This window comes from Asterias rubens, unplaced genomic scaffold (genome assembly GCF_902459465.1).
Source record: "Asterias rubens unplaced genomic scaffold, eAstRub1.3, whole genome shotgun sequence".
NCBI lineage: Eukaryota > Metazoa > Echinodermata > Asteroidea > Forcipulatida > Asteriidae > Asterias > Asterias rubens.
The window spans coordinates 213,621-235,481 of record NW_022985697.1 but is presented as its reverse complement, the minus strand read 5'-3'; the positions used below and the strand labels follow the sequence as shown (position 1 = coordinate 235,481).

At 37.4% G+C, this 21,861-nt stretch overlaps 2 protein-coding genes across 7 annotated transcripts in view; both read left to right on the top strand.

The window, feature by feature from the left end:
- The window catches only part of LOC117305718 (ATP-binding cassette sub-family C member 9-like), a 43,614-nt gene extending 39,160 nt beyond the window's left edge, over positions 1-4,454 (top strand). For 3 of the 5 annotated variants that reach the window (XM_033790590.1, XM_033790591.1, XM_033790592.1), the window contains exons 28-32: positions 165-273; positions 801-907; positions 1,677-1,810; positions 3,871-3,933; positions 4,089-4,454. In XM_033790590.1, the coding sequence (XP_033646481.1) occupies positions 165-273; positions 801-907; positions 1,677-1,810; positions 3,871-3,933; positions 4,089-4,229 (554 nt within the window). In that variant the 3' untranslated portion in view covers positions 4,230-4,454. Of the gene's footprint in view, positions 1-164; positions 274-800; positions 908-1,676; positions 1,811-2,719; positions 3,048-3,870; positions 3,934-4,088 lie in introns of those variants that run through there. The other 2 variants (XR_004520712.1, XM_033790593.1) reach the window with 2 other exon arrangements.
- An 8,819-nt stretch (positions 4,455-13,273) lies between these two features.
- The window catches only part of LOC117305717 (reelin-like), a gene marked incomplete at its 3' end in the record, with an annotated part of 65,643 nt that continues 57,055 nt past the window's right edge, over positions 13,274-21,861 (top strand). The window contains 2 exon segments of one of the 2 annotated variants that reach the window (XM_033790588.1): positions 13,274-14,109; positions 18,223-18,469. In XM_033790588.1, coding sequence (XP_033646479.1) covers positions 13,920-14,109; positions 18,223-18,469 — 437 coding nt within the window. 2 annotated transcript variants of the gene reach the window in all.

Genomic DNA, 21,861 nt, shown 5'->3' with positions numbered 1-21,861 from the left:
ACGCTATCATCAATCCACAATGTATGCTTTTGCCCGTTTATTGATAATTTCTTTTTTCTGAACTTTGTAAATTTGAATGGTGTTAACCTTTGTTTTTAAATTTTATTTAAATGAATAAACCATTAATAAAAATATGGATAACAATTTTTTGTTGAATGTTTCAGGTCGCATCATAATCGATGGAGTGGATATTAAGTCTGTTCCCCTGACTTCTCTGAGGAGTAAGATTAGCATTATCCCACAGGATCCTGTTCTGTTTGAAGGGACATTAAGGTAAACAGAAATAAAACAAAACAGCAAAGATGATTCATGTCCTAGCCTAATTGTAAATGAGAGCAGCCAAATAATGCATTTATAAGTAGGCAGTGAATCTTGGAGGAAAATAATGTTTTTTCTAAAAAATATTGTGTGTCCTTAATAAGACACTTAACCATTGCTTCGTCCTTCGGATGAGACGTAAAGCCGTTGGTCCCATGTATTGTGTAACGCATGTAAAAGAACCCAGTGATCTTATCGAAAAGAGAACAGGTGGCCCCGTGTTCCTGGCTGTGGCTGCTGAATGCCCCATAGCACCTTGTAAACCCTTACAACATGTATAAGGTGCTAAATAAATTTGGTCCCAGAATACATGACTTCAATAACCGGTCTTTCTGTAAAAAATATACCAAGCATGTTGATCAACTAGATATGTGCGCTATATTATTAAAAGGCACTTTATTTGTGTGAATGCTACTTATGATTGATTGTCTATAAGTTTGTAACACTTTGTTTTCTTTTTTTTCTTTTTCACTAAATAAAAGGCATAACTTGGACCCATGTGGTATAATTGAAACCGATGAGGCCCTTTGGCATGCTTTAGAAATCGCTCAGCTCAAAGATATGGTTTCTTCCTATCAACATGGATTGGGTGAGTTGCCGCTAAACGTAACTAAGTATGTTTGCTGATTTAAATATTTGAAAATTAAATTAACTCAATTTAAAGGCAGTGAACACTATTGGTAATTACTCAAAGTAATTGTGAGCATAAAATTACTTGGTAGCAAGCAATGGAGAGCTGTTGATAGTATAAAACATTGTGAGAAACGGCTCTCTCTAAAGTAAGGTAGTTTTTGAGAAAGAGGTAATTTCTGACTCAAACATTAAAGGACTTGAGGCCTGAGTCCTTCTATTGGCATCTGAAAGCGCACACATTTGTGCAAGAAGGGTGTTTTTCTTTCAAATGTGAGGATAGATTTGTTGTAGAGGGCGTCGCTTTTAGGAACGTAGCGCGACTCCAGGTGTTTCTGGGACTCGAACCCACACTCTGCCTAACAGAAACACCAGAGTTTGAATCCAATGCTCTTAACCACTAGGCCAAGACACATCTAATGTTTCATCAATGGGAGACTTTGAGGCGCTAGGTGGCAGCAGACTTACCAGGTAAATAACCATTGTTTACGTAGTTCTGAGCGTGTGCACATGACTGAGAACAATGGATTTTTACTTACACATGTAGTAAGTGTGCTGCCACCAAGCATCCTGAAAGTCTCCCATTGGTTAGCCGTATGTCAATGAGGCCGGTACATTTGAATTCACCCTTACAGATCTTCTCACCCTGTTGAGGGAAAATACATAATGAAGATATAAAATTAAAAAAAAAAAATCTAAACACGACATCATAATGTAACAACACACAGATGCTCTGGTGACTGAAGGTGGTGAGAATTTCAGCGTTGGTCAGCGGCAGTTATTCTGTTTGGCTCGTGCCTTCCTGAGGAAGTCTCGTATCCTCATCATGGATGAAGCCACTGCCTCAATCGACCTAGAAACGGTAAGATGTCTTCAATCTACAATTATCGTTGCCTGAAAGTATTATCCTTGGTCGTTTAGTTTTTTCATGATGATATTGCGATTTTAATGACCCGGAAGTCAGCATATTTTGTTTCTTAATATTTTCTTTTGGCTCGCATTACAATTAAGCCCACATTTTCAAAGGTTTGTTGTTTCATAAGTATAGTTGATCACATAAAACATGAACAGTATTTGACGGTGTCAACAATTCGCTATTTTTTAACTCGTGTTGTTCATGCATTTTAAAAAATATTTTTATGTGTGTAGCGTAAGGTATTTTTAGATACTCTTTATGTGTACATTAAGAATGCTTTTAATTGTAAATAAGCACATTGATGCCGCTGCTTATGTGTTATATAAATGTTGCCTATTATATTTATTTGTTGTGACTATTTTGTGAGCTCTATAAATCCTGTATTAAACTCTTCGCATCTCTAATTTAGCTGCGTTAGGCGGTATAGAGAACATGATATTGGCTTCATAATATCCTTTCATGTTTAACAGAGCAAAGTAATAATATGAGTAAATTATTTCATCCATATCAAATCCGTCTTGTCTTATCTTACAAGACACTTGTTGTATTTTGAATTTCAAGACAACATTAAAAACATTTAGTGACCATACACTCTAAAATCTCCTGAGGTTAAATTGACCCCGATTACAGGCTCGAGGGACCTGACTCAGTTGCAGGTCAGACTGACCCTAAAAGTGCTTAACAATTTTAATTATATAGTTTTATACCGTTTTTCTCCTTTTAGTTTTTGCATAATTTGTCATTGTCATTTTCTCTAGTAGTTTTATTCGCCCATCTGTTTCGTCTTTGTATTTTCCTAAGCATGTACCTTTGTTTATGTATTCATAGTCCTTCGTTCTTCTTCACTTTCATCAGCTAGCCAATGCCTGCGCTTTTCTTCAATCGCTCATTTCCAGCTATCCCCGGACCCCCGCACCATGACACGCACCATGACACGCTGAAAGGGTGGAGTTGAATTTGAAGCCTTTTAAATGGTACTTTTGGGCAATCACGCCTTTTCAGTGATAGTTCCAACACTTTGGAACAAGCTACCCACCCACATTTAAGCAGCTCCTTCATTGGACATTTTTAAATCACTACTTAAAACCCATATGTTTTGTCAATCCCGGTTACAGCGCTAATAGAAACGTCCGTATTTAGCGCTCTATAAATGTGGTATAGTATTGAAAATATTGACTGCTATGAGGGGCACAGTTAAAATTATAGGCCCAAGGTGATGTCAAAACCATGACTATGCCAGAAGTGCTTCGGGCATAGTCATGGTTTTGACATCACCGAGGGCCTATAATTTCAACTGTCCCCCGAATAATAAGCAGTCAATATTACTTTTATATACCAAACAATATAGATTCTTCTAATCTGATTGGTTAAAAGATGTCATGAACTGGGCCTTGATTTTGAAGTGTATACAAAAAATTGTAACTAATAACTTACCAAAATCATGTCTTTCATTTCGCATGAAGATACCAACACTGTTGGTAACGGTTAAAATCCAACACGGGTAAAAAATATACCAATCCAACTGGGATAACAGTTAAAATCCAACATCAGTCAACGTCAACAGAAACATGTTTACATGTGGTTGATTTCATGTGGTTGTCAACGAGATGAAATCTTGCTTCAGCCATTTTACGTTGCGAGTTTGACATGAACACAAACAACCAAATTTCCCACACAAACTACGTTGAAAGGTCGTCTGCGAAAAAAAGGTCACAGCTATAGTTCATGTAGTTCGCGCCGTGACACGACGAACGTACACAACGCATACACACACATGCGCGACCTACATGTAGGAATACAGTGGGTTGAGACTGATCCATTATTTCCAGGGCGGGCATAGTCAATATGACGTCATCTTGAAAAAAAAAGCGGGCATAGCTATTTCCATTACTCCCTTTTTAACCAATCAGATTAGAGGATTCTTTATGTGAGGTATATAATTATTATTATTTTATTTATGTTAACAATATAAGGTTGTTCAGCGTGTTGATTATTTATGTTAACAGGATAAGATTGTTCAGCGTGTTGTATCGGATGCCTTTGCTGATTGCACCGTACTGACCATTGCTGTGAGTATACTGTTAACATTTTATTATTGTGCATATTTAAATTACTTTATCCTCATTTCTTTATCATTGCTGAAGCATCTCTTTTTGAAAATAACCCTTATGGAATTTTTTTTCGAAGTTTGGAGTTTAATTGGTTTGTCTTTCTCTCCATGCAGCATCGGATTGCAACCATAATGAACTCTGACAAGGTTCTGGTTCTAGACAATGGCAAAGTAGCGGAGTATGGGACGCCAAATGAACTCTTGGAAAAACAGGATGGGTTATTTGCTTCATTTGTACAAGACACTAACCTCTGATTGGCTCTTGCTAATTAGCTGTTTTCGAAGAGCGGGCTGCCCGGCTGCTTTGCTTGGTTATAATATTTGATGCATTATGAGTAGTAGATTTGTTTGAGTATGCTATGGGCCAGTTGGCTCAATGATAATTGCCACACACTGAAAGTTTTTCTGAGTTGATTTAAAGGCAAGTTCAGGCATTGGTAATGCCCCCGCCCCCCCCCCCCCCCCCCAAAAAAAAAAAAAAAAAGAGGGGACAAAAAATGTATGTAATACATGAACGCTATCTTGTTATATAGGTGGTAATAGGCATCCTGTGAAATTATTTTGTCTGAAATGTCCCAATCGATTAGAAATTGATACAAAAACATGGCTGATCATGAGATCTGTGACCAGAGATGCAGTTTGTACCTGATGTGGCCTTAATAAACCTGGATGTTTACAACACTGTACGCTGTATTCAGCTAAAAAACAAAATTCACATATGACTTTTATTGTATCTTTCTTTATATTTTTGCCAATAGATAAGCATTTGATATACATTGACACATTATTTTTCAACTAATTAACTAATTCAAAAACTAACTTTACTAACTTTTATTTTGTAAAAAATAAAATGTGTGATTTTTGTTTATTCCAATTTTATGTTCTGACAGATTGATATTTAGTGCTTGCAATTAGTCATTTCATTTTCAATTTACCAATTTATTTGTGGTAAGACTAAGTATATAATACTAGTTAAACGTAATATGTATTGACAAATTAATTTTTGTGAATAACCATTCATGTGGACAGTTATAGTAATGTTAAACCATGGAGGTAGATTAAGTTCATTGACTAATCTCTTGATCCATTTTGGAGTGTCAATGGGTTATAGACCAAACAATTATGATGTATGCAATTCGTTGAGAAGTTGAGGGATTTATCCCGAAATACAAAAAAAAAAAAAAAAGTCCACTTAGTGGCAATTTTCCCATCACTGGAATGAGGCTTTTAAAAGCCTTTTCCGTAGCTAAAATACAGACGACGAAATTACACTATTTCTGATTTCTCAACTTTTTGCCCAAATGGCGATCCTATTATTATTCGGAATCCGTCCATTTACCGCCGTGTAATATGGTTCTGGATTGGTCAGGATTCGCAAACGGGCCGTTGCAACGTACACACGTGCAAACGTATGCGAAATTGACTATGAAATTAACTGCAAGTAGACAACGTCCCGAGCCACCACCGAAACTCTCTCCACTTCAGTCGGCTGTTTTGGTCAATAAAATTTCGTGAGTAATATAAGAAATGCAATAATTTAACCAAATATAGTACATAGAGAGTAAAGCAGCCTCAAACTCCCTCAGGAATGCTATTTTTCATGCCTTTTTCGGTGCTTTGGTTTTTTTCCCTCGAAGTTTGGAGTTTGACAGCTCGCTTTTAACGTGTTTGAGATTAGTCTGGCGCTTCGTGAAATTCATTCCGTTTTCCCCTCGTGTGTAAGGCGAGGTACACGACTGATATTGGGCGAGTGTAATTTTGAAAAGTTTAATTTTGCCGGACGTTTCGAACCTACCAGCAGCAAAGTCTTTCTCAAAGGCTAAAACAACACAATATACGTATATGCATGCTTCTTTTAGTTTTATCTATGAATTTTGTATTGTATACCTCACCTGTTGTGTAAGGGCCTTCTAAAGTTGAAGAAATAATAATTTTGGCATTAACTTTGTTTTCGCTAGTTTATTATCCAGAGCTAGACCCAGTTTACAGTGGGGCGCTGTACTCCTTTTTGTTTAATGTGGTCGAGCGGAATGTCTTAAAAATCATAATTTTGGAAGCACAAAAAACGATCGTGGGTACAAATTCTTGCCAGATGTTGCATCTTAAACATATTATGGAGAGGCTTTTGGGTATTTGTGTCATTTAGGGGATTTTTTTTGTATTTTTTTTTTTTTTTTTTTAAATAAATAAAAAACTACCTGCAACAATAATAAAAATAAAATGGGATAACTTTCCGTATGGCGTCACCACTTTTTCACTCATTTTTACAAAAATGGGTAGATATCTCATTGAGGTAAATTAGATACTATATTATTTCATATCGAATGTAAAAGTGGTGGCGCCATACAGAAACTTTTCCGAAAAACTTTGAAAAAAGGAGTACAGCGCCCCAGTACCTTGGTTGAAACCAGAGCTTGGTCCTCGAATCCTATTCTTATTTTATCTTTTTATTTTAAATAAATGTTATTATCTTTGGTGTTTCTATATTTAATCAATCCAATCCACTTTGTATCCTTGGCCCAAACACGTCTGATATCAAAATTTTTCGCCTCATTAAAGAAAAAACAACATCTGCAATGATCTGCATCATGAAACTTACCAATCTAATGCTTCTTAAGTTATAGGTAGCCCTACGCCTGGATTTGTTTAAACAAATCACACGTTTTGGGTTAAAATCAAATGAATTTTGAATGTGAATTTTCTCAATGATCTTGACAACTTGCTCGTTTTGGAAGCGGCAATTGATCGCGCAATTATTGATAAGTGGTGAAAGGATTTGGGTACTTTTTTCAAAATTTCCGCAAGATTTCCGAGGGACAAATGGGACAACAATTATTTTAGCATGTAAAATCACATTAACCAGATGGTATTATTCCATAAACGTAGCATAACTGGTTAATACGATTTTACATGATAAAACTGAGATGAAAATTATTTGTTTACTCGCTTCTCAAAAACTACAGAACCTCAGTAACATTGTGTTTTGTGTTAGGAAAAAGTACATAGACCTTTTATAAGAGAACCCGACAAAAAAAGCAAAAGATTTTGATATCAGATGTGCTGGGGCCAAGGATACTGAGTGGATTGGACCGATTTATGGGGCTGTCGACAGACAGTAACCAAAGAAAAATGTATTTTATAAACTTTCTACGAGATAATTTCAATGTTTTAAACTTGTCCATTTACTCGTAGACAATATTGGCTCATTCATTTCTTATAATAAATAAAACGGTATAACGAGAGTTCTGAAAAAGGCTCATGTTTGAGAAAAGAAAACAGAAACTACTGTTTTATTTGGCCAGAAGTGCCCCCTACAAAAAATGGTGGGCCACTGTTACCTAGCCTTTTGTCAAGCCTTCATGCCTTGGAGAGCAAGCAACCTGAACAGACCACTCGTGCAATTGGCAAAGCCAGGAGGACCTTTTCCAACTTGTTTGTGGTTTTTAATACTTTCTTTATAATCTCTATTTTTGCTACCCTTCCAAACTGAAGCAACGGGGGTCAGCGAGTCAGCATAAATTAACAGGTTATGCAAATTATGGTCCAGCCAAGGTGGGGCCATACTGCAGTTTTCAAACCAGAGCCCCACCTACCTCATGTCAGATTGTGTTTATAAACAGAGCCCCACCTACCTCATGTCAGATTGTGTTTATAAACAGAGCCCCACCCACCTCATGTCAGATTGTGTTTATAAACAGAGCCCCACCTACCTCATGTCAGATTGTGTTTATAAACAGAGCCCCACCCACCTCATGTCAGATTGTGTTTACAAACAGAGCCCCACCCACCTCATGTCAGATTGTGTTTATAAACAGAGCCCCACCCACCTCATGTCAGATTGTGTTTATAAACAGAGCCCCACCCACCTCATGTCAGATTGTGTTTATAAACAGAGCCCCACCTACCTCATGTCAGATTGTGTTTATAAACAGATCCCCACCCACCTCATGTCAGATTGTGTTTATAAACAGAGCCCCACCCACCTCATGTCAGATTGTGTTTATAACCAGAGCCCCACCCACCTCATGTCAGATTGTGTTTATAAACAGAGCCCCACCCACCTCATGTCAGATTGTGTTTATAAACAGAGCCCCACCCACCTCATGTCAGATTGTGTTTATAAACAGAGCCCCACCCACCTCATGTCAGATTGTGTTTATAAACAGAGCCCCACCCACCTCATGTCAGATTGTGTTTATAAACAGAGCCCCACCCACCTCATGTCAGATTGTGTTTATAAACAGAGCCCCACCCACCTCATGTCAGATTGTGTTTATAAACAGAGCCCCACCCACCTCATGTCAGATTGTGTTTATAAACAGAGCCCCACCCACCTCATGTCAGATTGTGTTTATAAACAGAGCCCCACCCACCTCATGTCAGATTGTGTTTATAAACAGAGCCCCACCCACCTCATGTCAGATTGTGTTTATAAACAGAGCCCCACCCACCTCATGTCAGATTGTGTTTATAAACAGAGCCCCACCCACCTCATGTCAGATTGTGTTTATAAACAGAGCCCCACCCACCTCATGTCAGATTGTGTTTATAAACAGAGCCCCACCCACCTCATGTCAGATTGTGTTTATAAACAGAGCCCCACCTACCTCATGTCAGATTGTGTTTATAAACAGAGCCCCACCCACCTCATGTCAGATTGTGTTTATAAACAGAGCCCCACCCACCTCATGTCAGATTGTGTTTATAAACAGAGCCCCACCCACCTCATGTCAGATTGTGTTTATAAACAGAGCCCCACCCACCTCATGTCAGATTGTGTTTATAAACAGAGCCCCACCCACCTCATGTCAGATTGTGTTTATAAACAGAGCCCCACCCACCTCATGTCAGATTGTGTTTATAAACAGAGCCCCACCCACCTCATGTCAGATTGTGTTTATAAACAGAGCCCCACCCACCTCATGTCAGATTGTGTTTATAAACAGAGCCCCACCCACCTCATATCAGATTGTGTTTATAAACAGAGCCCCACCCACCTCATGTCAGATTGTGTTTATAAACAGAGCCCCACCCACCTCATGTCAGATTGTGTTTATAAACAGAGCCCCACCCACCTCATGTCAGATTGTGTTTATAAACAGAGCCCCACCCACCTCATGTCAGATTGTGTTTATAAACAGAGCCCCACCCACCTCATGTCAGATTGTGTTTATAAACAGAGCCCCACCCACCTCATGTCAGATTGTGTTTATAAACAGAGCCCCACCCACCTCATGTCAGATTGTGTTTATAAACAGAGCCCCACCCACCTCATGTCAGATTGTGTTTATAAACAGAGCCCCACCCACCTCATGTCAGATTGTGTTTATAAACAGAGCCCCACCTACCTCATGTCAGATTGTGTTTATAACCAGAGCCCCACCCACCTCATGTCAGATTGTGTTTATAAACAGAGCCCCACCCACCTCATGTCAGATTGTGTTTATAAACAGAGCCCCACCCACCTCATGTCAGATTGTGTTTATAAACAGAGCCCCACCCACCTCATGTCAGATTGTGTTTATAAACAGAGCCCCACCTACCTCATGTCAGATTGTGTTTATAAACAGAGCCCCACCCACCTCATGTCAGATTGTGTTTATAAACAGAGCCCCACCTACCTCATGTCAGATTGTGTTTATAACCAGAGCCCCACCCACCTCATGTCAGATTGTGTTTATAACCAGAGCCCCACCCACCTCATGTCAGATTGTGTTTATAAACAGTAAATGGCATAACAAGAGTGCTGAAAAAGGCTTGTGCAAGAGAAATAAAAACAGAAACTACTGTTTTAATTGCCCTGTACAAACAAAATTGTGTTTCCCCTTCTAAATTTACCCTAGTTCTGATGCAACCCCAAGGACAAGCCAAACCAGGCCTCAGTGGGTTTAAACCACTAGTTGAAAACCGATTCAACATACTTTGATTCCCATTCATAAATACCTTTTTGGTTAAAAATAAAAGGCGTAATAAAGTAAGAAACACTGTAAAACTTGTCCGTTTCCGAGTGCTTGAGCTCTGTATGTTTCCACATCCATTGGTATGTTCGGTTTATGTACGTTTACGAAGTCTGTACGCGTGTTTTCCGGTTCCGTTCGTGCGCATGCGCGTATAGTCTTGGTGCATATTCGCTGGGTTTCCTTTCACACAGCGCGGCAAACTCTCCGACAGCGCCTGCATCGCCCGCAACAAGAAATGTCTTGCAACAAGAAATGTCTTGCATCTCCGCTCACAATCGTTTATAAACACTGGTCATTATCAATGGTTTAAACACCCCCACGTGACGCGCTCTCCACCAATAGGAATAGCGAAACTGTCTGAGGTATTTATGAATATTGATTTATGTAGGTTTAATCTTATCTTGGTACATACATGGAGGTAGAAATAGTATACAAGTATTAGTGAAACAAAACATGCTTCATGAACAAAACAAGACGAACCTAAAAAAAAACGCTTTCAGTTAAGACAGTGCAATGTGCAGTAGATGATGACATTGTTGCAAGGGGATGTTCAAACGGTTACAAGCTCAAATATTGGGGAAAATTGTGTTTCTGATGTAAACGATAGAGGGCGCACTATATTGGAGTTGTAGGGGTAGTGAATTCCATTAACAGCTGCCAAGCATGTGTTAGCTTTTAGTGCTTTCACTCACAGAATTGTACCATTCCCCTATTGTATGTGACCATTCTGGGAATGTCAGCTGTAAATGGTGAACAATGAACTCCAAAACCCCCAGTGTAGTATAAAGGCCTATAGTAAGTCCTTTTGTGCACGCCTATAGAGCAGGCCCTAATCCTTTTGCTTACTGTACAGCCATATAAAAACAAATGTAGACAATAAGTCGCCCTCACTCTTCTCCAGCTCTTGGTACAAACAGGTTGTATCTCTCTATCAAACTTAGGCGTAGTATAAAGGTTCATAGCATAATGATGGTTGTCCAAAGGCTGACTGTAAACTGAATTGGTAGTACACTACTCCTATACCGCAACCTTTCAGCTGGAAGACACCATTAGGATATAAGAAATATCTCACTGGTACGTTAAACCGGAGGTACGTTAAACCGGAGGTCGTTGGTTCAAATCCCGCTCTAGTAAATTTTTCTTTGTTCAATCCAAAATCATTTAAAAAATGTACCCAGTCAGTTTCCCTTGTGGTTTATTATTTGATATAGGAAATATCTCACTAATATAAATAGTAGTTAAGTAATTGTATTTGTGAGTACTAAAATATTTGAATGAAGTCGAAGCTGACCAACGCCGCCAAATGAGACATAGTTCCGACCAGACTCGGACATAGGGTAAATGTAATTAATTGTTATCTAAATCATATAGAGTCTTCAGTATTTTGTGTTAATGACAATGTACTCTTTTAATATTTTGTTTGTCATTCATTTGTTAAATATTGATAAAAATTAGTTCTAGTCGCAATTCTTCATTTGTCTTCTACGTTCTGATAGGCCAAAGTTAGATTTACATTATTTCAAGTTCTATTATTTGTTTCCACACTACCCGCTTTCCTATACATACGTTAAGTTAATTTAATAGGATCGGACGAACAAAGCTCTAGAAAAAGGAAACAATATTGTAGTAGTCTGGATATGATGTTTAGGAGATTGTATTTTTAGTTTAGCAAGCAATATACTGCAAATCTCGCGCGCTGTCAAACATTGGGTCCCGTGAAAGTGCGCGAGTTTCAATCTTGCACGTGTTTAAGCAATGTGAATGGGACAAAGTGGTATCAAAGTTTTCAAATAATTAGGCACGAATTTGCTATGGGTGAATTTCACAAAGAGTTAAGACTAGTCTTAACTAGATATTGGACGATTTAACTCTTAAACTAAGTCTTGGGACTACAATGTATTCCCTAAGTTAAGACCATCTTTGTCGCATGACCTTTAGGTTCCCTCTTCTACGTCACTGAACTACGTCATGGATAATCCGTGTCACTTTGCAGTACTATAGCTTTCATGTTTGAGTTGTTTACAGTGTTGGTGGATCATGTCTGTGTATAGTCGGATTAAAATCTGCAGGATAGGTTGTTTTCATTTTGGAGGAGGCAAGGCTGGGCTATTTATATTTAATAGTGCGCGTTTTTTACTTTATTAATACTACCCCCCCCCCCCCCCCAATCTCTAGGGGTGCGTGGCAAGCCTTAGATATGGAGATATCTTAGATGTGGAGGAACAAGGGGGGCCAAGTTTCCCTCGCCCCTATACTTGCGCCGCTGGTCGGTTCGCGATTGTTGCCCTTCGTCGATAATACTTGGGAAACCTATCGGTAGGCCTCTCTATTGACCGAAAAGGAAACCAGAACGTCGGAATTGTTGACTTAACCTGGGCGCTCGACATAAAAACATTCGGCATATACCGTTAGACTGCCAATTTGTAAGAATGACGGTCGGTAAAAACGTCCGAGGAAATATCCCTCGTCGGCGATCTCTTTTCTTTACTTTTCAATAATCGCGGCATCACAAATAAAACGTGGAGAATTTCGTTGTGTATTTAAAGGTCCAACCATTGAAAATGGTAACTTGTTAATGTGTTGGTGTCATTAATCTCTTTTTCAGGGATTTTTATCGTCTTTCATAACTTATTTATATGTGGTATGGACATGTTGATTGCGGAAAACTAAAGAGCCCTATGAGACATTGCGTCAGACTTTTCCTTCCTGCGTGCTGGTCAAATATTTATCTGAAATGGGTATACATGAACTGTTATCAAATAATAAGTTGTGAGTTTTCAAAAAATGACAGTGACCCAATCAGTTTTTGAAGTTGTCCCTTTATTAGACAGAAGTTTCAGGCTTTGTTAACACAGGGGTGTGGGTGCGCCGGGGTGGGGTACGGGCGGCTCATAATCATATAGGGCAGGACAGGGTTCTGAGACACACCCTTGGGCCGTGTATTGCCTTAGGTGGGTTTGGACATGTACACAAGTCTGGCAATATGCTACGTATATATATCACGGTAATAGTAACGATATTTTACCAGAGGAAACTATTTATTTTTTCCTCCATGATTATACCAAGAAGGTTTTGATTCGTTGTTCCACAAAATGTGTAAAGCTATGTTTGCAGTTAATTGAGTTGAACAAATTTAACACTCAAACAAGAAAGTGTTTATACTAATTTTGTCGATTCGCATTATTTGCTCTTTTGTTTTATCGGAACTAGGACATTTTGTTCAGGTTTTGTTTAATACAACTACAGAAATACAAAATAATGAGAGCCGTTTTTTTTCTGAAATTGGCTCCCGGTCAAGGGGAAGCTTCCATTGACGTCTGTCTATAGCTTAAACTTTTGTAAGAATCCAACTGTTGGGCACTGGTGATAGCTCCCCTGCAGCTAATCAACATGCCACATGTCATCCAGGAATACGATCAAGAGGTGTCAACCGGGCCAGGGGCACTCAAAATGTCTCCCCTTGAAGACACTGTGTTTATACCGCTCCAAGTGATGCATAAATCATGTGTGTAATGATTTGGAGAACCCAGTGTTGGTCGGCGACAGTTCAGACACACCGCTAAACCGAGTCAATCAGTTTGCGTTGTGAAGCGCGATCGGTGCTGGATCCAACTTCAGAAATCTATTTCCATAGAAGATTCAGACCATCATAGGAAGCCGATGGAATGTGCTTGTAATCTCTCACTTTTTGTGTGTGTGGGAAATTAAGTGTTGTTTTTTCTTCAAATCCAAACGTGTGGAGACGACTTTGTGAGAAATCTCTTGGTTCAGTGAGCCGGTAAGCCGTAGAAAAACAGGATTTGTGTTCCCAATTTGACGCACAATGGATTGTCGGAGGAACGTGTGATCTTTGAAGTTTGTCGTTTTCATTCTGTAGTGGTCCCGAGTTCTCGCTACACGATACCAGGAGTCAAGCTCTAACAGGGTGACATTTTCGCCCCTCAGTGGGGACTCGTCAAGAGTCAAGTTTGTACATCAATCAGCCATGCTAACCATCGGCGTCTTCCTGTGTATATGTTGCAGTTGTCTGCGCGGTGGGTCGGCTCAGCTTTTCAGTTACCCCTGTCAGTTCAATGGGGCTGAAACAGACCTCGCAGATGAGAGAGGGGAGGTTGCGTTGTCCATTAACATTCAGGGAGATCCAGAATATTACATTCCTGGCACTTTGTATGAAGGTAAGCCCCAAAGTTTTATTTATAGGGAAATATATTACCAAGATTAAGAACAATACTTGTATTTATTTCTTGTGCAAAACACTTTTTTTCGCACTGTATACACAAAATCTTGAAATTATAGTGAAAAGGCAAACACAGATTAACAAGAACAAAGTACAAATGGAACCAAATTGGTTTTTCATTTGAAATGCAAATTACCACATTCCTTTTGCCGACAGAATGGGTTGCTGTAAACAATATAGATTTCTAATTTGATATTGTGGCCAAGCGTAGGGAGTCAAGTAAGTTCATGCACACACCTGCACCTGGACTTAATAAAAACCCAGATCCTTCTAAGATTTCTTAGAGAGAAGAAAGATTCACACGACCGGATGCTTGGTTCAGACGTCGGAGATTTGATTTATTGCAGGGGAGGTTACTAACAATTTGTCAAAACGGCATACCTGCAATAAATAATACACACCTTGATAGAAACCAGATACATTTTGTATTGAAACTTGACTCGTCTATGTGGAAAGTGATCCTTGTGTTTGCCGGTAGTTGTCATGAAATGACATCCAGTTATGTGAAGATTTATACTGATTCCGTTTTATTGACGACTGACGTGTTTGTCCATGGTTTATCTGAACCGCCTCCTCGTTTGATCCGAGCGAAGTGAGTGATTGTTTTGTGCAAAGAAACCTTAAAATAGCGCCAATCTGTGACCATAAAAAAGGTTTGAGGAGAAGTGCAAGAATTGCCACTTTACCGTCTGAATAATGCCTGGCCTGTAAGAAAAATGAATTCAAATTTTCGGTAGGCCAATTTCGGCTGTGGCAAGAATAGACTTGACGATTTGATATGGTTGTTTGGGGTGAACATTTAGGCTCATATTTTCATACAGTTTAAATCTCGGCGCCCACGATTAATATAGTGTGCTTAAAGGAACATTATTGGTAAGGAGAAAAACTTGTGAAAATCATAGATTTACTTAAAAGCTTACATGGTCTATAATGATGATTGTAGAAACCAACCCTTAAAATATTTCTGTATGAAATATCATTAAAAAAAAATATATAAAAAAAATATTAAAAAATCCGTTTGGAGTTAATCGCTCAGGTGAGCATTTTATTAATTGTTGCTGTTGATCCGATGTGTAGTATATTTTTTGCTATTTTCTCGTAACCCAGATGGTCGATCGATTACATAAAGTGCTTAAAAGCTGTACATGTTTGGAAATTGTCGAAGACCAGTCCGCTCACTTGGTGTATCCCATCATAATCATGAAATTACAAGCCTGTGAAAATTTGGGCACAATCGGCCATCGGAAGTTGCGAGAAAATGATGAAAGAAAAAACACCCTTGTTGGACGAATTTTGTGTTTCAGATAGGAATAAAAGACTTCTAGCTTGAAGTCTTTAATTATTTTAGTGAGAAATTACCTCTTTTTCAAAAACTTTGTGCTTCAGAGGGAGTTGTTTCCCACAATGTTGTGTACTATCAACAGCTCCCCAATGCTCATTACCAAGTCGGTTTTTAAGTTAAATATTTGTTTTGATGAGTAACTACCAAACGTGTACCTTCCCTTTATATTTCCAGTAACTGTTTTGTAAGCAACAGATCAATTGTGTAATGTTCCTTTAATGTATCTCTCACTGCTCCTAGCTTTAAAGTTAAGAAGTCGTTTTCTTTTACCTTTCACACTTAAGAAAGAGATTAATGCAATGGAGGATTTCCGCCATGCTTGCCAGCCTTTCTATTATTGTACTTTATTTGATGTGACTTTCAGGGTTATCATTACAATGCTCCAATGTAACCCATTGTTGGGAAGCAAAGATCCTTCCTTAATGAAAGATCCTTCCTTCATAGTCAGTGATGTGTAAAACAACTACTGCTTCAAAATAGAAATATATAATAACTTGTAGGTATTATGCATGGTTGGTCATGATTCATGAATGGATGTAAAGAAGCATTTATTTTTTATTTTTCAATTCAATTCAAAATTGGTTTATTTTTATATCAAAATACAACACCAAATAAAAAGTCACAGACTAATGGCATTTGGTTAACAATAAAATAACATCAAAAATATATATAATTATAACCCCAAGGCTCAGTGTTTATAAACTTATTATCATTTCCAATTGTTACTAGTGATTTCTGTGTCCACCACAAGACTGGCTTTAACATGATTTAAAGTTGTGGTTTGATCCAATATGTCAAATGGTGTTAATTACATTTTTTTTAAATAGCCTTTAAGGGTAAACTTGATAGGGTGTACACTAATTTAGTCAAATGTGGAAACTTATTTTACATGGTATACAAACGGCCATGGTGGAAACTTTCATCAAAAGTATGTTTGTGTAAAATAATATTATTTTTTAGAAATTAGTACTTATACCTGAAAGCAGTAAAAATATACAAGGTATTTTTCTCAAATATACAAGGTATTTTTCTTAAATATACAAGGTATTTTTCTTAAATATACAAGGTATTTTTCTTAAATATACAAGGTATTTTTCTCAAATATACAAGGTATTTTTCTCAAATATACAAGGTATTTTTCTCAAATATACAAGGTATTTTTCTTAAATATACAAGGTATTTTTCTCAAATATACAAGGTATTTTTCTTAAATATACAAGGTATTTTTCTCAAATATACAAGGTTTTTTTCTTAAATATACAAGGTATTTTTCTTAAATATACAAGGTATTTTTCTTAAATATACAAGGTATTTTTCTACCTCCATCATTGAACTAACAAGTATTGTTCAGGATTGGTAGGCCTAAGGCTAAAAAATGTTGTAAAATTTGAGTATGAAATCATACTGATAATGAATGGGTTCGTACTTATACAATGTTGTTATGTGAAAGGTTTCTCTATGTAATGAATTCATATTCAAGAAAACGGTAGGCCCTATTTAAAAAAAGCAACAGTATATTTCTGTTGTTCCAACCCAAATTGCAGAAAATAGTGTGTGGTTTTTACTTATTTTCTCCTGACTCAAAAATATTAATAAAATTCATATTCACAGGTTTATTACTTTCATGATTGGTTGATCGCATAAAATGTGGATACTCACCGTCAGCTAAACCTAACATAAAACTGTTTTAGTCACTCCTATATCAATGTAGATGTACACAATACAACATCAGAGAATTAATTTTAAAAAGGTGGTCGCGTATTTGAGATATCGCTGAAAATTAGTAGGAAATATTTCTCTGCAGGAGGAATAATCCCTAATAGGAAGACTCAATCTGAGAAGCGTTATTCTGAGATTACCATTTGTTGCCACAAAAACTGTGATATTTTTGCAAAATCACATTTCTTTGTTAGATATTTTCTTTGTGAGACTTTTAATTAAAGGTTTTTAGATGCCATTATTTTTATGAGTGATTACCAAACCCATAACTTCCCTTTAAAGGAACATTACAGAATTGGTAAGAAAAAAACCGACTAAGATCACAGACTTGCATAAAATTTACACTTTCTAATGATGATAATACTAGCAGAAAACATCCCTTGAAATATTTCTTTCGAAATGTTGCATTTTATGAGAATTAAATAAATTAATTTTCCTGTTTGGAGTTGATTGCCCAGTGACCGTTTTGTTAATTATTTTAAAAATATTTCTCGTGACCCAAATGGATGGTCGATCTCAAACTTTTACAGGTTGGTTAGTTTATGTACAAGGTGGATTACATAAACTGCTCACACTGGTCTCCTGCAACTGTTTTGTTAGCAAACACCAATTCTGTATGTTCCTTTAAATAACTTTATAAAAATTTGCATTTGGTGGAGTATCATTGCGGAGTGGTTAAGAACATTGAATTCAAGTTCTAATGCTAAGTCACCAGAGTGTGGGTTTGAATCCCGGTCATGACACTTGTGTCCTTGAGCAAGCTACTTAACTATAATTGCTTCTCTCCACCCAGGGTTAAATGGGTACCTGCGAGGGTAGAGGTTGATATTGTGTATGAAAAAGTCTTTGGAGCGCCACGGCAGCTCAGGGTTGTTTGCTCCACAGGGAGCTGATTAATGTGCTATAAGAATTTGTTTTTGTTTTTTGTTATTATTTACACTGGTGTTGTTATTTGTGGTAAATATGTTCTCTTTCTTCAATTTATTTCAGTGAGCCTTGAAGCAACCTCGGACTTCAATTTCCTGTCAGTCACTGGACTCTTCACATCCAGCACCTTAACATATGGGGCTGGCCCACCCCTGGGGAATGCAGTGAGTACATCGGATACTGGTGCCCCCATCCCTGGTGTCCCATATACATGCTCCATGGTTCATCAGCAGATGCTTCGGACACCCCAGAATTGGGCTTCTGTCTACTGGATCGCCCCAGAAGAGGGTAGCGGTTGCGTCAACTTCATGTGAGTATTTTAAAGAAGGGATGGGGTCATGTTTTTAGAAGGGGTGAGCTATATCATTAGTCAGGGCAATCGTTAATTAATGCTACATTAAACAGCCAATAAAGGATGATTTAAATATTTCAGCTATTACCTTTTTATGGCCAAATAGACATCGTAGATACCGGTTAATAACCAATTTGCATTTAGTAATAAATAACTTGAGTCAAAAATGCACCCGGTCGCGCGGCTTTTTCAGCCGAGAGTCAAAGATGCCTTATCTATTACAATGACCCCTTGACACCAGTGACGATTTTCCCCTAATTGGGTTTGACTGTGTACAGTTCTCCAGCTTTAGCAAACTGAGGGCACTATTTTCTACATCAAATAGCCGCAACTGATGTCATGATTCCTAATGCACACTTTGTGTTTAACAACTTATATATATGAAATAACAAACCTGTGAAAATTTAGGTTCAATCAGTCATTGGAGTTGGGAGAAAATATTGGGGAAACCCACCCTTGTTTCCGCACATTTCGCCGTGTCATGACATGTGTTTAAAATAAAGTTATTCTTGATAACGAGAATTGATACTTGTTTTAATGTTTTCTCAAAAAGTAAAGCATTTCATGGAATAATATTTCAAGGGAAGTCTTTCACCATTACCTTCTGTAAACCCTGTAAGATATTTGTAAATCTGTGAACTTTTAATTTTTGTTCTTTCTGTTCAGAAAGTGTTCAATGGCATAAGGAGAATCTGTTTTACATGCTAAAAAAAGAATTCTTCTATTTTCTTCTATTCTGACTCGCACATGGATTAAACCCAAATGTTTACAGAGTTGTTATTTCATGTTTATGGTTGATCACAGAAAACATAAACACAGTCTGTGACTATTTTGTCAGCTCTGGCTCTACCAAACTTGTTTAACACCTTTTAAAAAAACATCTAAGTTAAGATGTTTTTATCTCCTTTTCATTAGTGAGTATGTAGTGAATTCCATTAACAGCTGCCAAGCATGTGTTACCTTTAGTGCTTTCACTCACAGAATTGTACCATTCCCCTTTTGTATATGACCATTCTGGGAATGTCAGGTGTAAATGGTGAACAATGAACTCCAAAACACCCAGTGTAGTATAAAGGCCTATTGTAAGTCCTTTTGTGCACGCCTATAGAGCAGGCCCTAATCCTATTGCTTACTGTACATAGCCATATAAAAACAAATGGAGACAACAAGTCACCCTCACTCTTCTCCAGCTCTTGGTACAAACAGGTTGTATCCCTCTATACTTATAGTCGTAGTATTTATTATAAGGTTCATAACGTATGTTGTCCAAAGGCTGACTGGAAACTGAATTGGTATTCCTTACTCCTTAGACAGCAATCTTTCAGCTGGAGGACACCATTTAGGATATAAAGTAATATCTCTAAATAATTAAATTTAAATAATAGTCAAGTAATTATAATTGTGAGAACTTAAATTTGTGAATGAAGACGAAGCTGTCCAGCGCCACCAATTGAGGCCTAATTCCAACTAGACTCAGAAATAGGGGAAGTGTAATCAATTGTAATCATATACCCTATAAGTATTTTTTAATGAAACAAACAGATCAACCAATTATTCTTGGAAGAGGGTTTTTAGGGGGGGGGGGCCAGACTGGAACATTTATTTGCCTCGACCCATGATATATTACCTAGACAGTACAGCCATTCCGTGGTATTTGCGCTTCATAGTAAAAAATTTAAAATGGTTATCGTTGAAGTTTTTCATTTATTTTGAAACAAGAACACCTAGTGCTTCTTCTTCTAAAAAGACTTTATACAAATATTCTTTATTGTTTTTGCGACAGCCTTGGGAGTAAAGGGTAAAAAGTGTGCACAAAAGTCTGAAAAATCCTTGAAATTCAGGTTTTGAAAAAAAAATCATGAAACAATAGGTGTTCAGATTTAATCATTATGTATAAACAACAAACAGGCATTAGTAAGGACAGCCAAAATTAAATATGCCTTTTTGAACTATTAACTTTTGAAAAATGGGAGTTAATTTTTACCCTCGTTTTACTGTCACGCGAGTCACAAAAAAAATGATTATAGTATTTTTTCTATTATAGACCCTCAACATTTTTTTTCTTCTCTCTCATAATAGTGGTCTTTTCAAAGGGTCTTTCAAGAATTAATTAGTTTTTTTTACCTAGGCCTTCTACCTAAACAAAAAAAAACACCCTCGAGTTTGTCACGCGAGTCACGGCTAATGCACTTAATGCACATGGTTAGCAAAAGCTACCAAAGTATTCTGGGGATGATGTCTATGGAATGTTACCAAAGCAACCCCAGCCCACTGGAACATACTACTATGCCCCTGAATTTATAAATTTTTGTTAGAACAATGAATTATAACAGTGTACAATTGTAACCTGGCACACTGTCAGCAGATCATGTTGAACTACATACACTGCATACTGCACTGTACAATACGCTCACATCTGCATAATTTTCCTGCATTATTTAAATAATACAAGGAATGATAAACTTAAAACAAGAACAAACAAAAATATTTGATGAAACTGGGTATTTTAAGACAGTATTCTTAAGTAAGATTTGGAGGGAGGCATCAATAAAGAAATTACTTATCAGATTTACATGTACTCAGCCTAACACAGTCTAATGCCATTAGAACTTGACACCAAAATTTGTGGTTTCTTAACCACTCTGCCAAGCGTAGTGAGAAAAAAGTCCTTTACCCAATCACAAAACAATATAATAATTTCTAGTAAGGGTTCCCTCTATGGGTTTGAGTGGTTCTGAAAAGAACCGGTGGTTTAACAACTCAACGTTTCGACCAGACAGTGTTGTTAAACCACCAATTCTTTTCAGAACCACCCCAACATTACCATGTTTAAGTCAAAGCCTGTTCAGATTATTTTTCCTTTAAATGTTGCTTCAGGTGTTTCTTCCTTTTATGAAAAGATTCAATTTCAAGTTCTGATTGTTCTGAATAAAATAAAATGTTCTTGTTATGCAGTATCCTGTTTAGTTATTGTATATTTTCTCACTTGTCACGCGAGTCACAAACTTCTGTCACGCGAGTCACGTTGCATTTAACAAATTTTCAATTTTTTAAAAACTTTTTATTTTGTACTTTTTATAGTATAATATAGTGCTTCTCTTGTACTTAAAAAAAAAGTGATCTGGAACTAAACAGTTCATCGTGAGTTCTCACGACTGGGCAATGGCATACAGGGATGCAACACCTTTCATTTTTTGGCAGTCACGCGAGTCACATTTTTGGAACTCCTATAAAAACATGATACCTACACAATTTGTTTTCCTTTTTTATTTTTTGTTGTAGGGCTCTTCACTAAGTTTATATAAATTGAGTTACATGAGAGCCATGTGTTATATTTTGGAGTATAGATC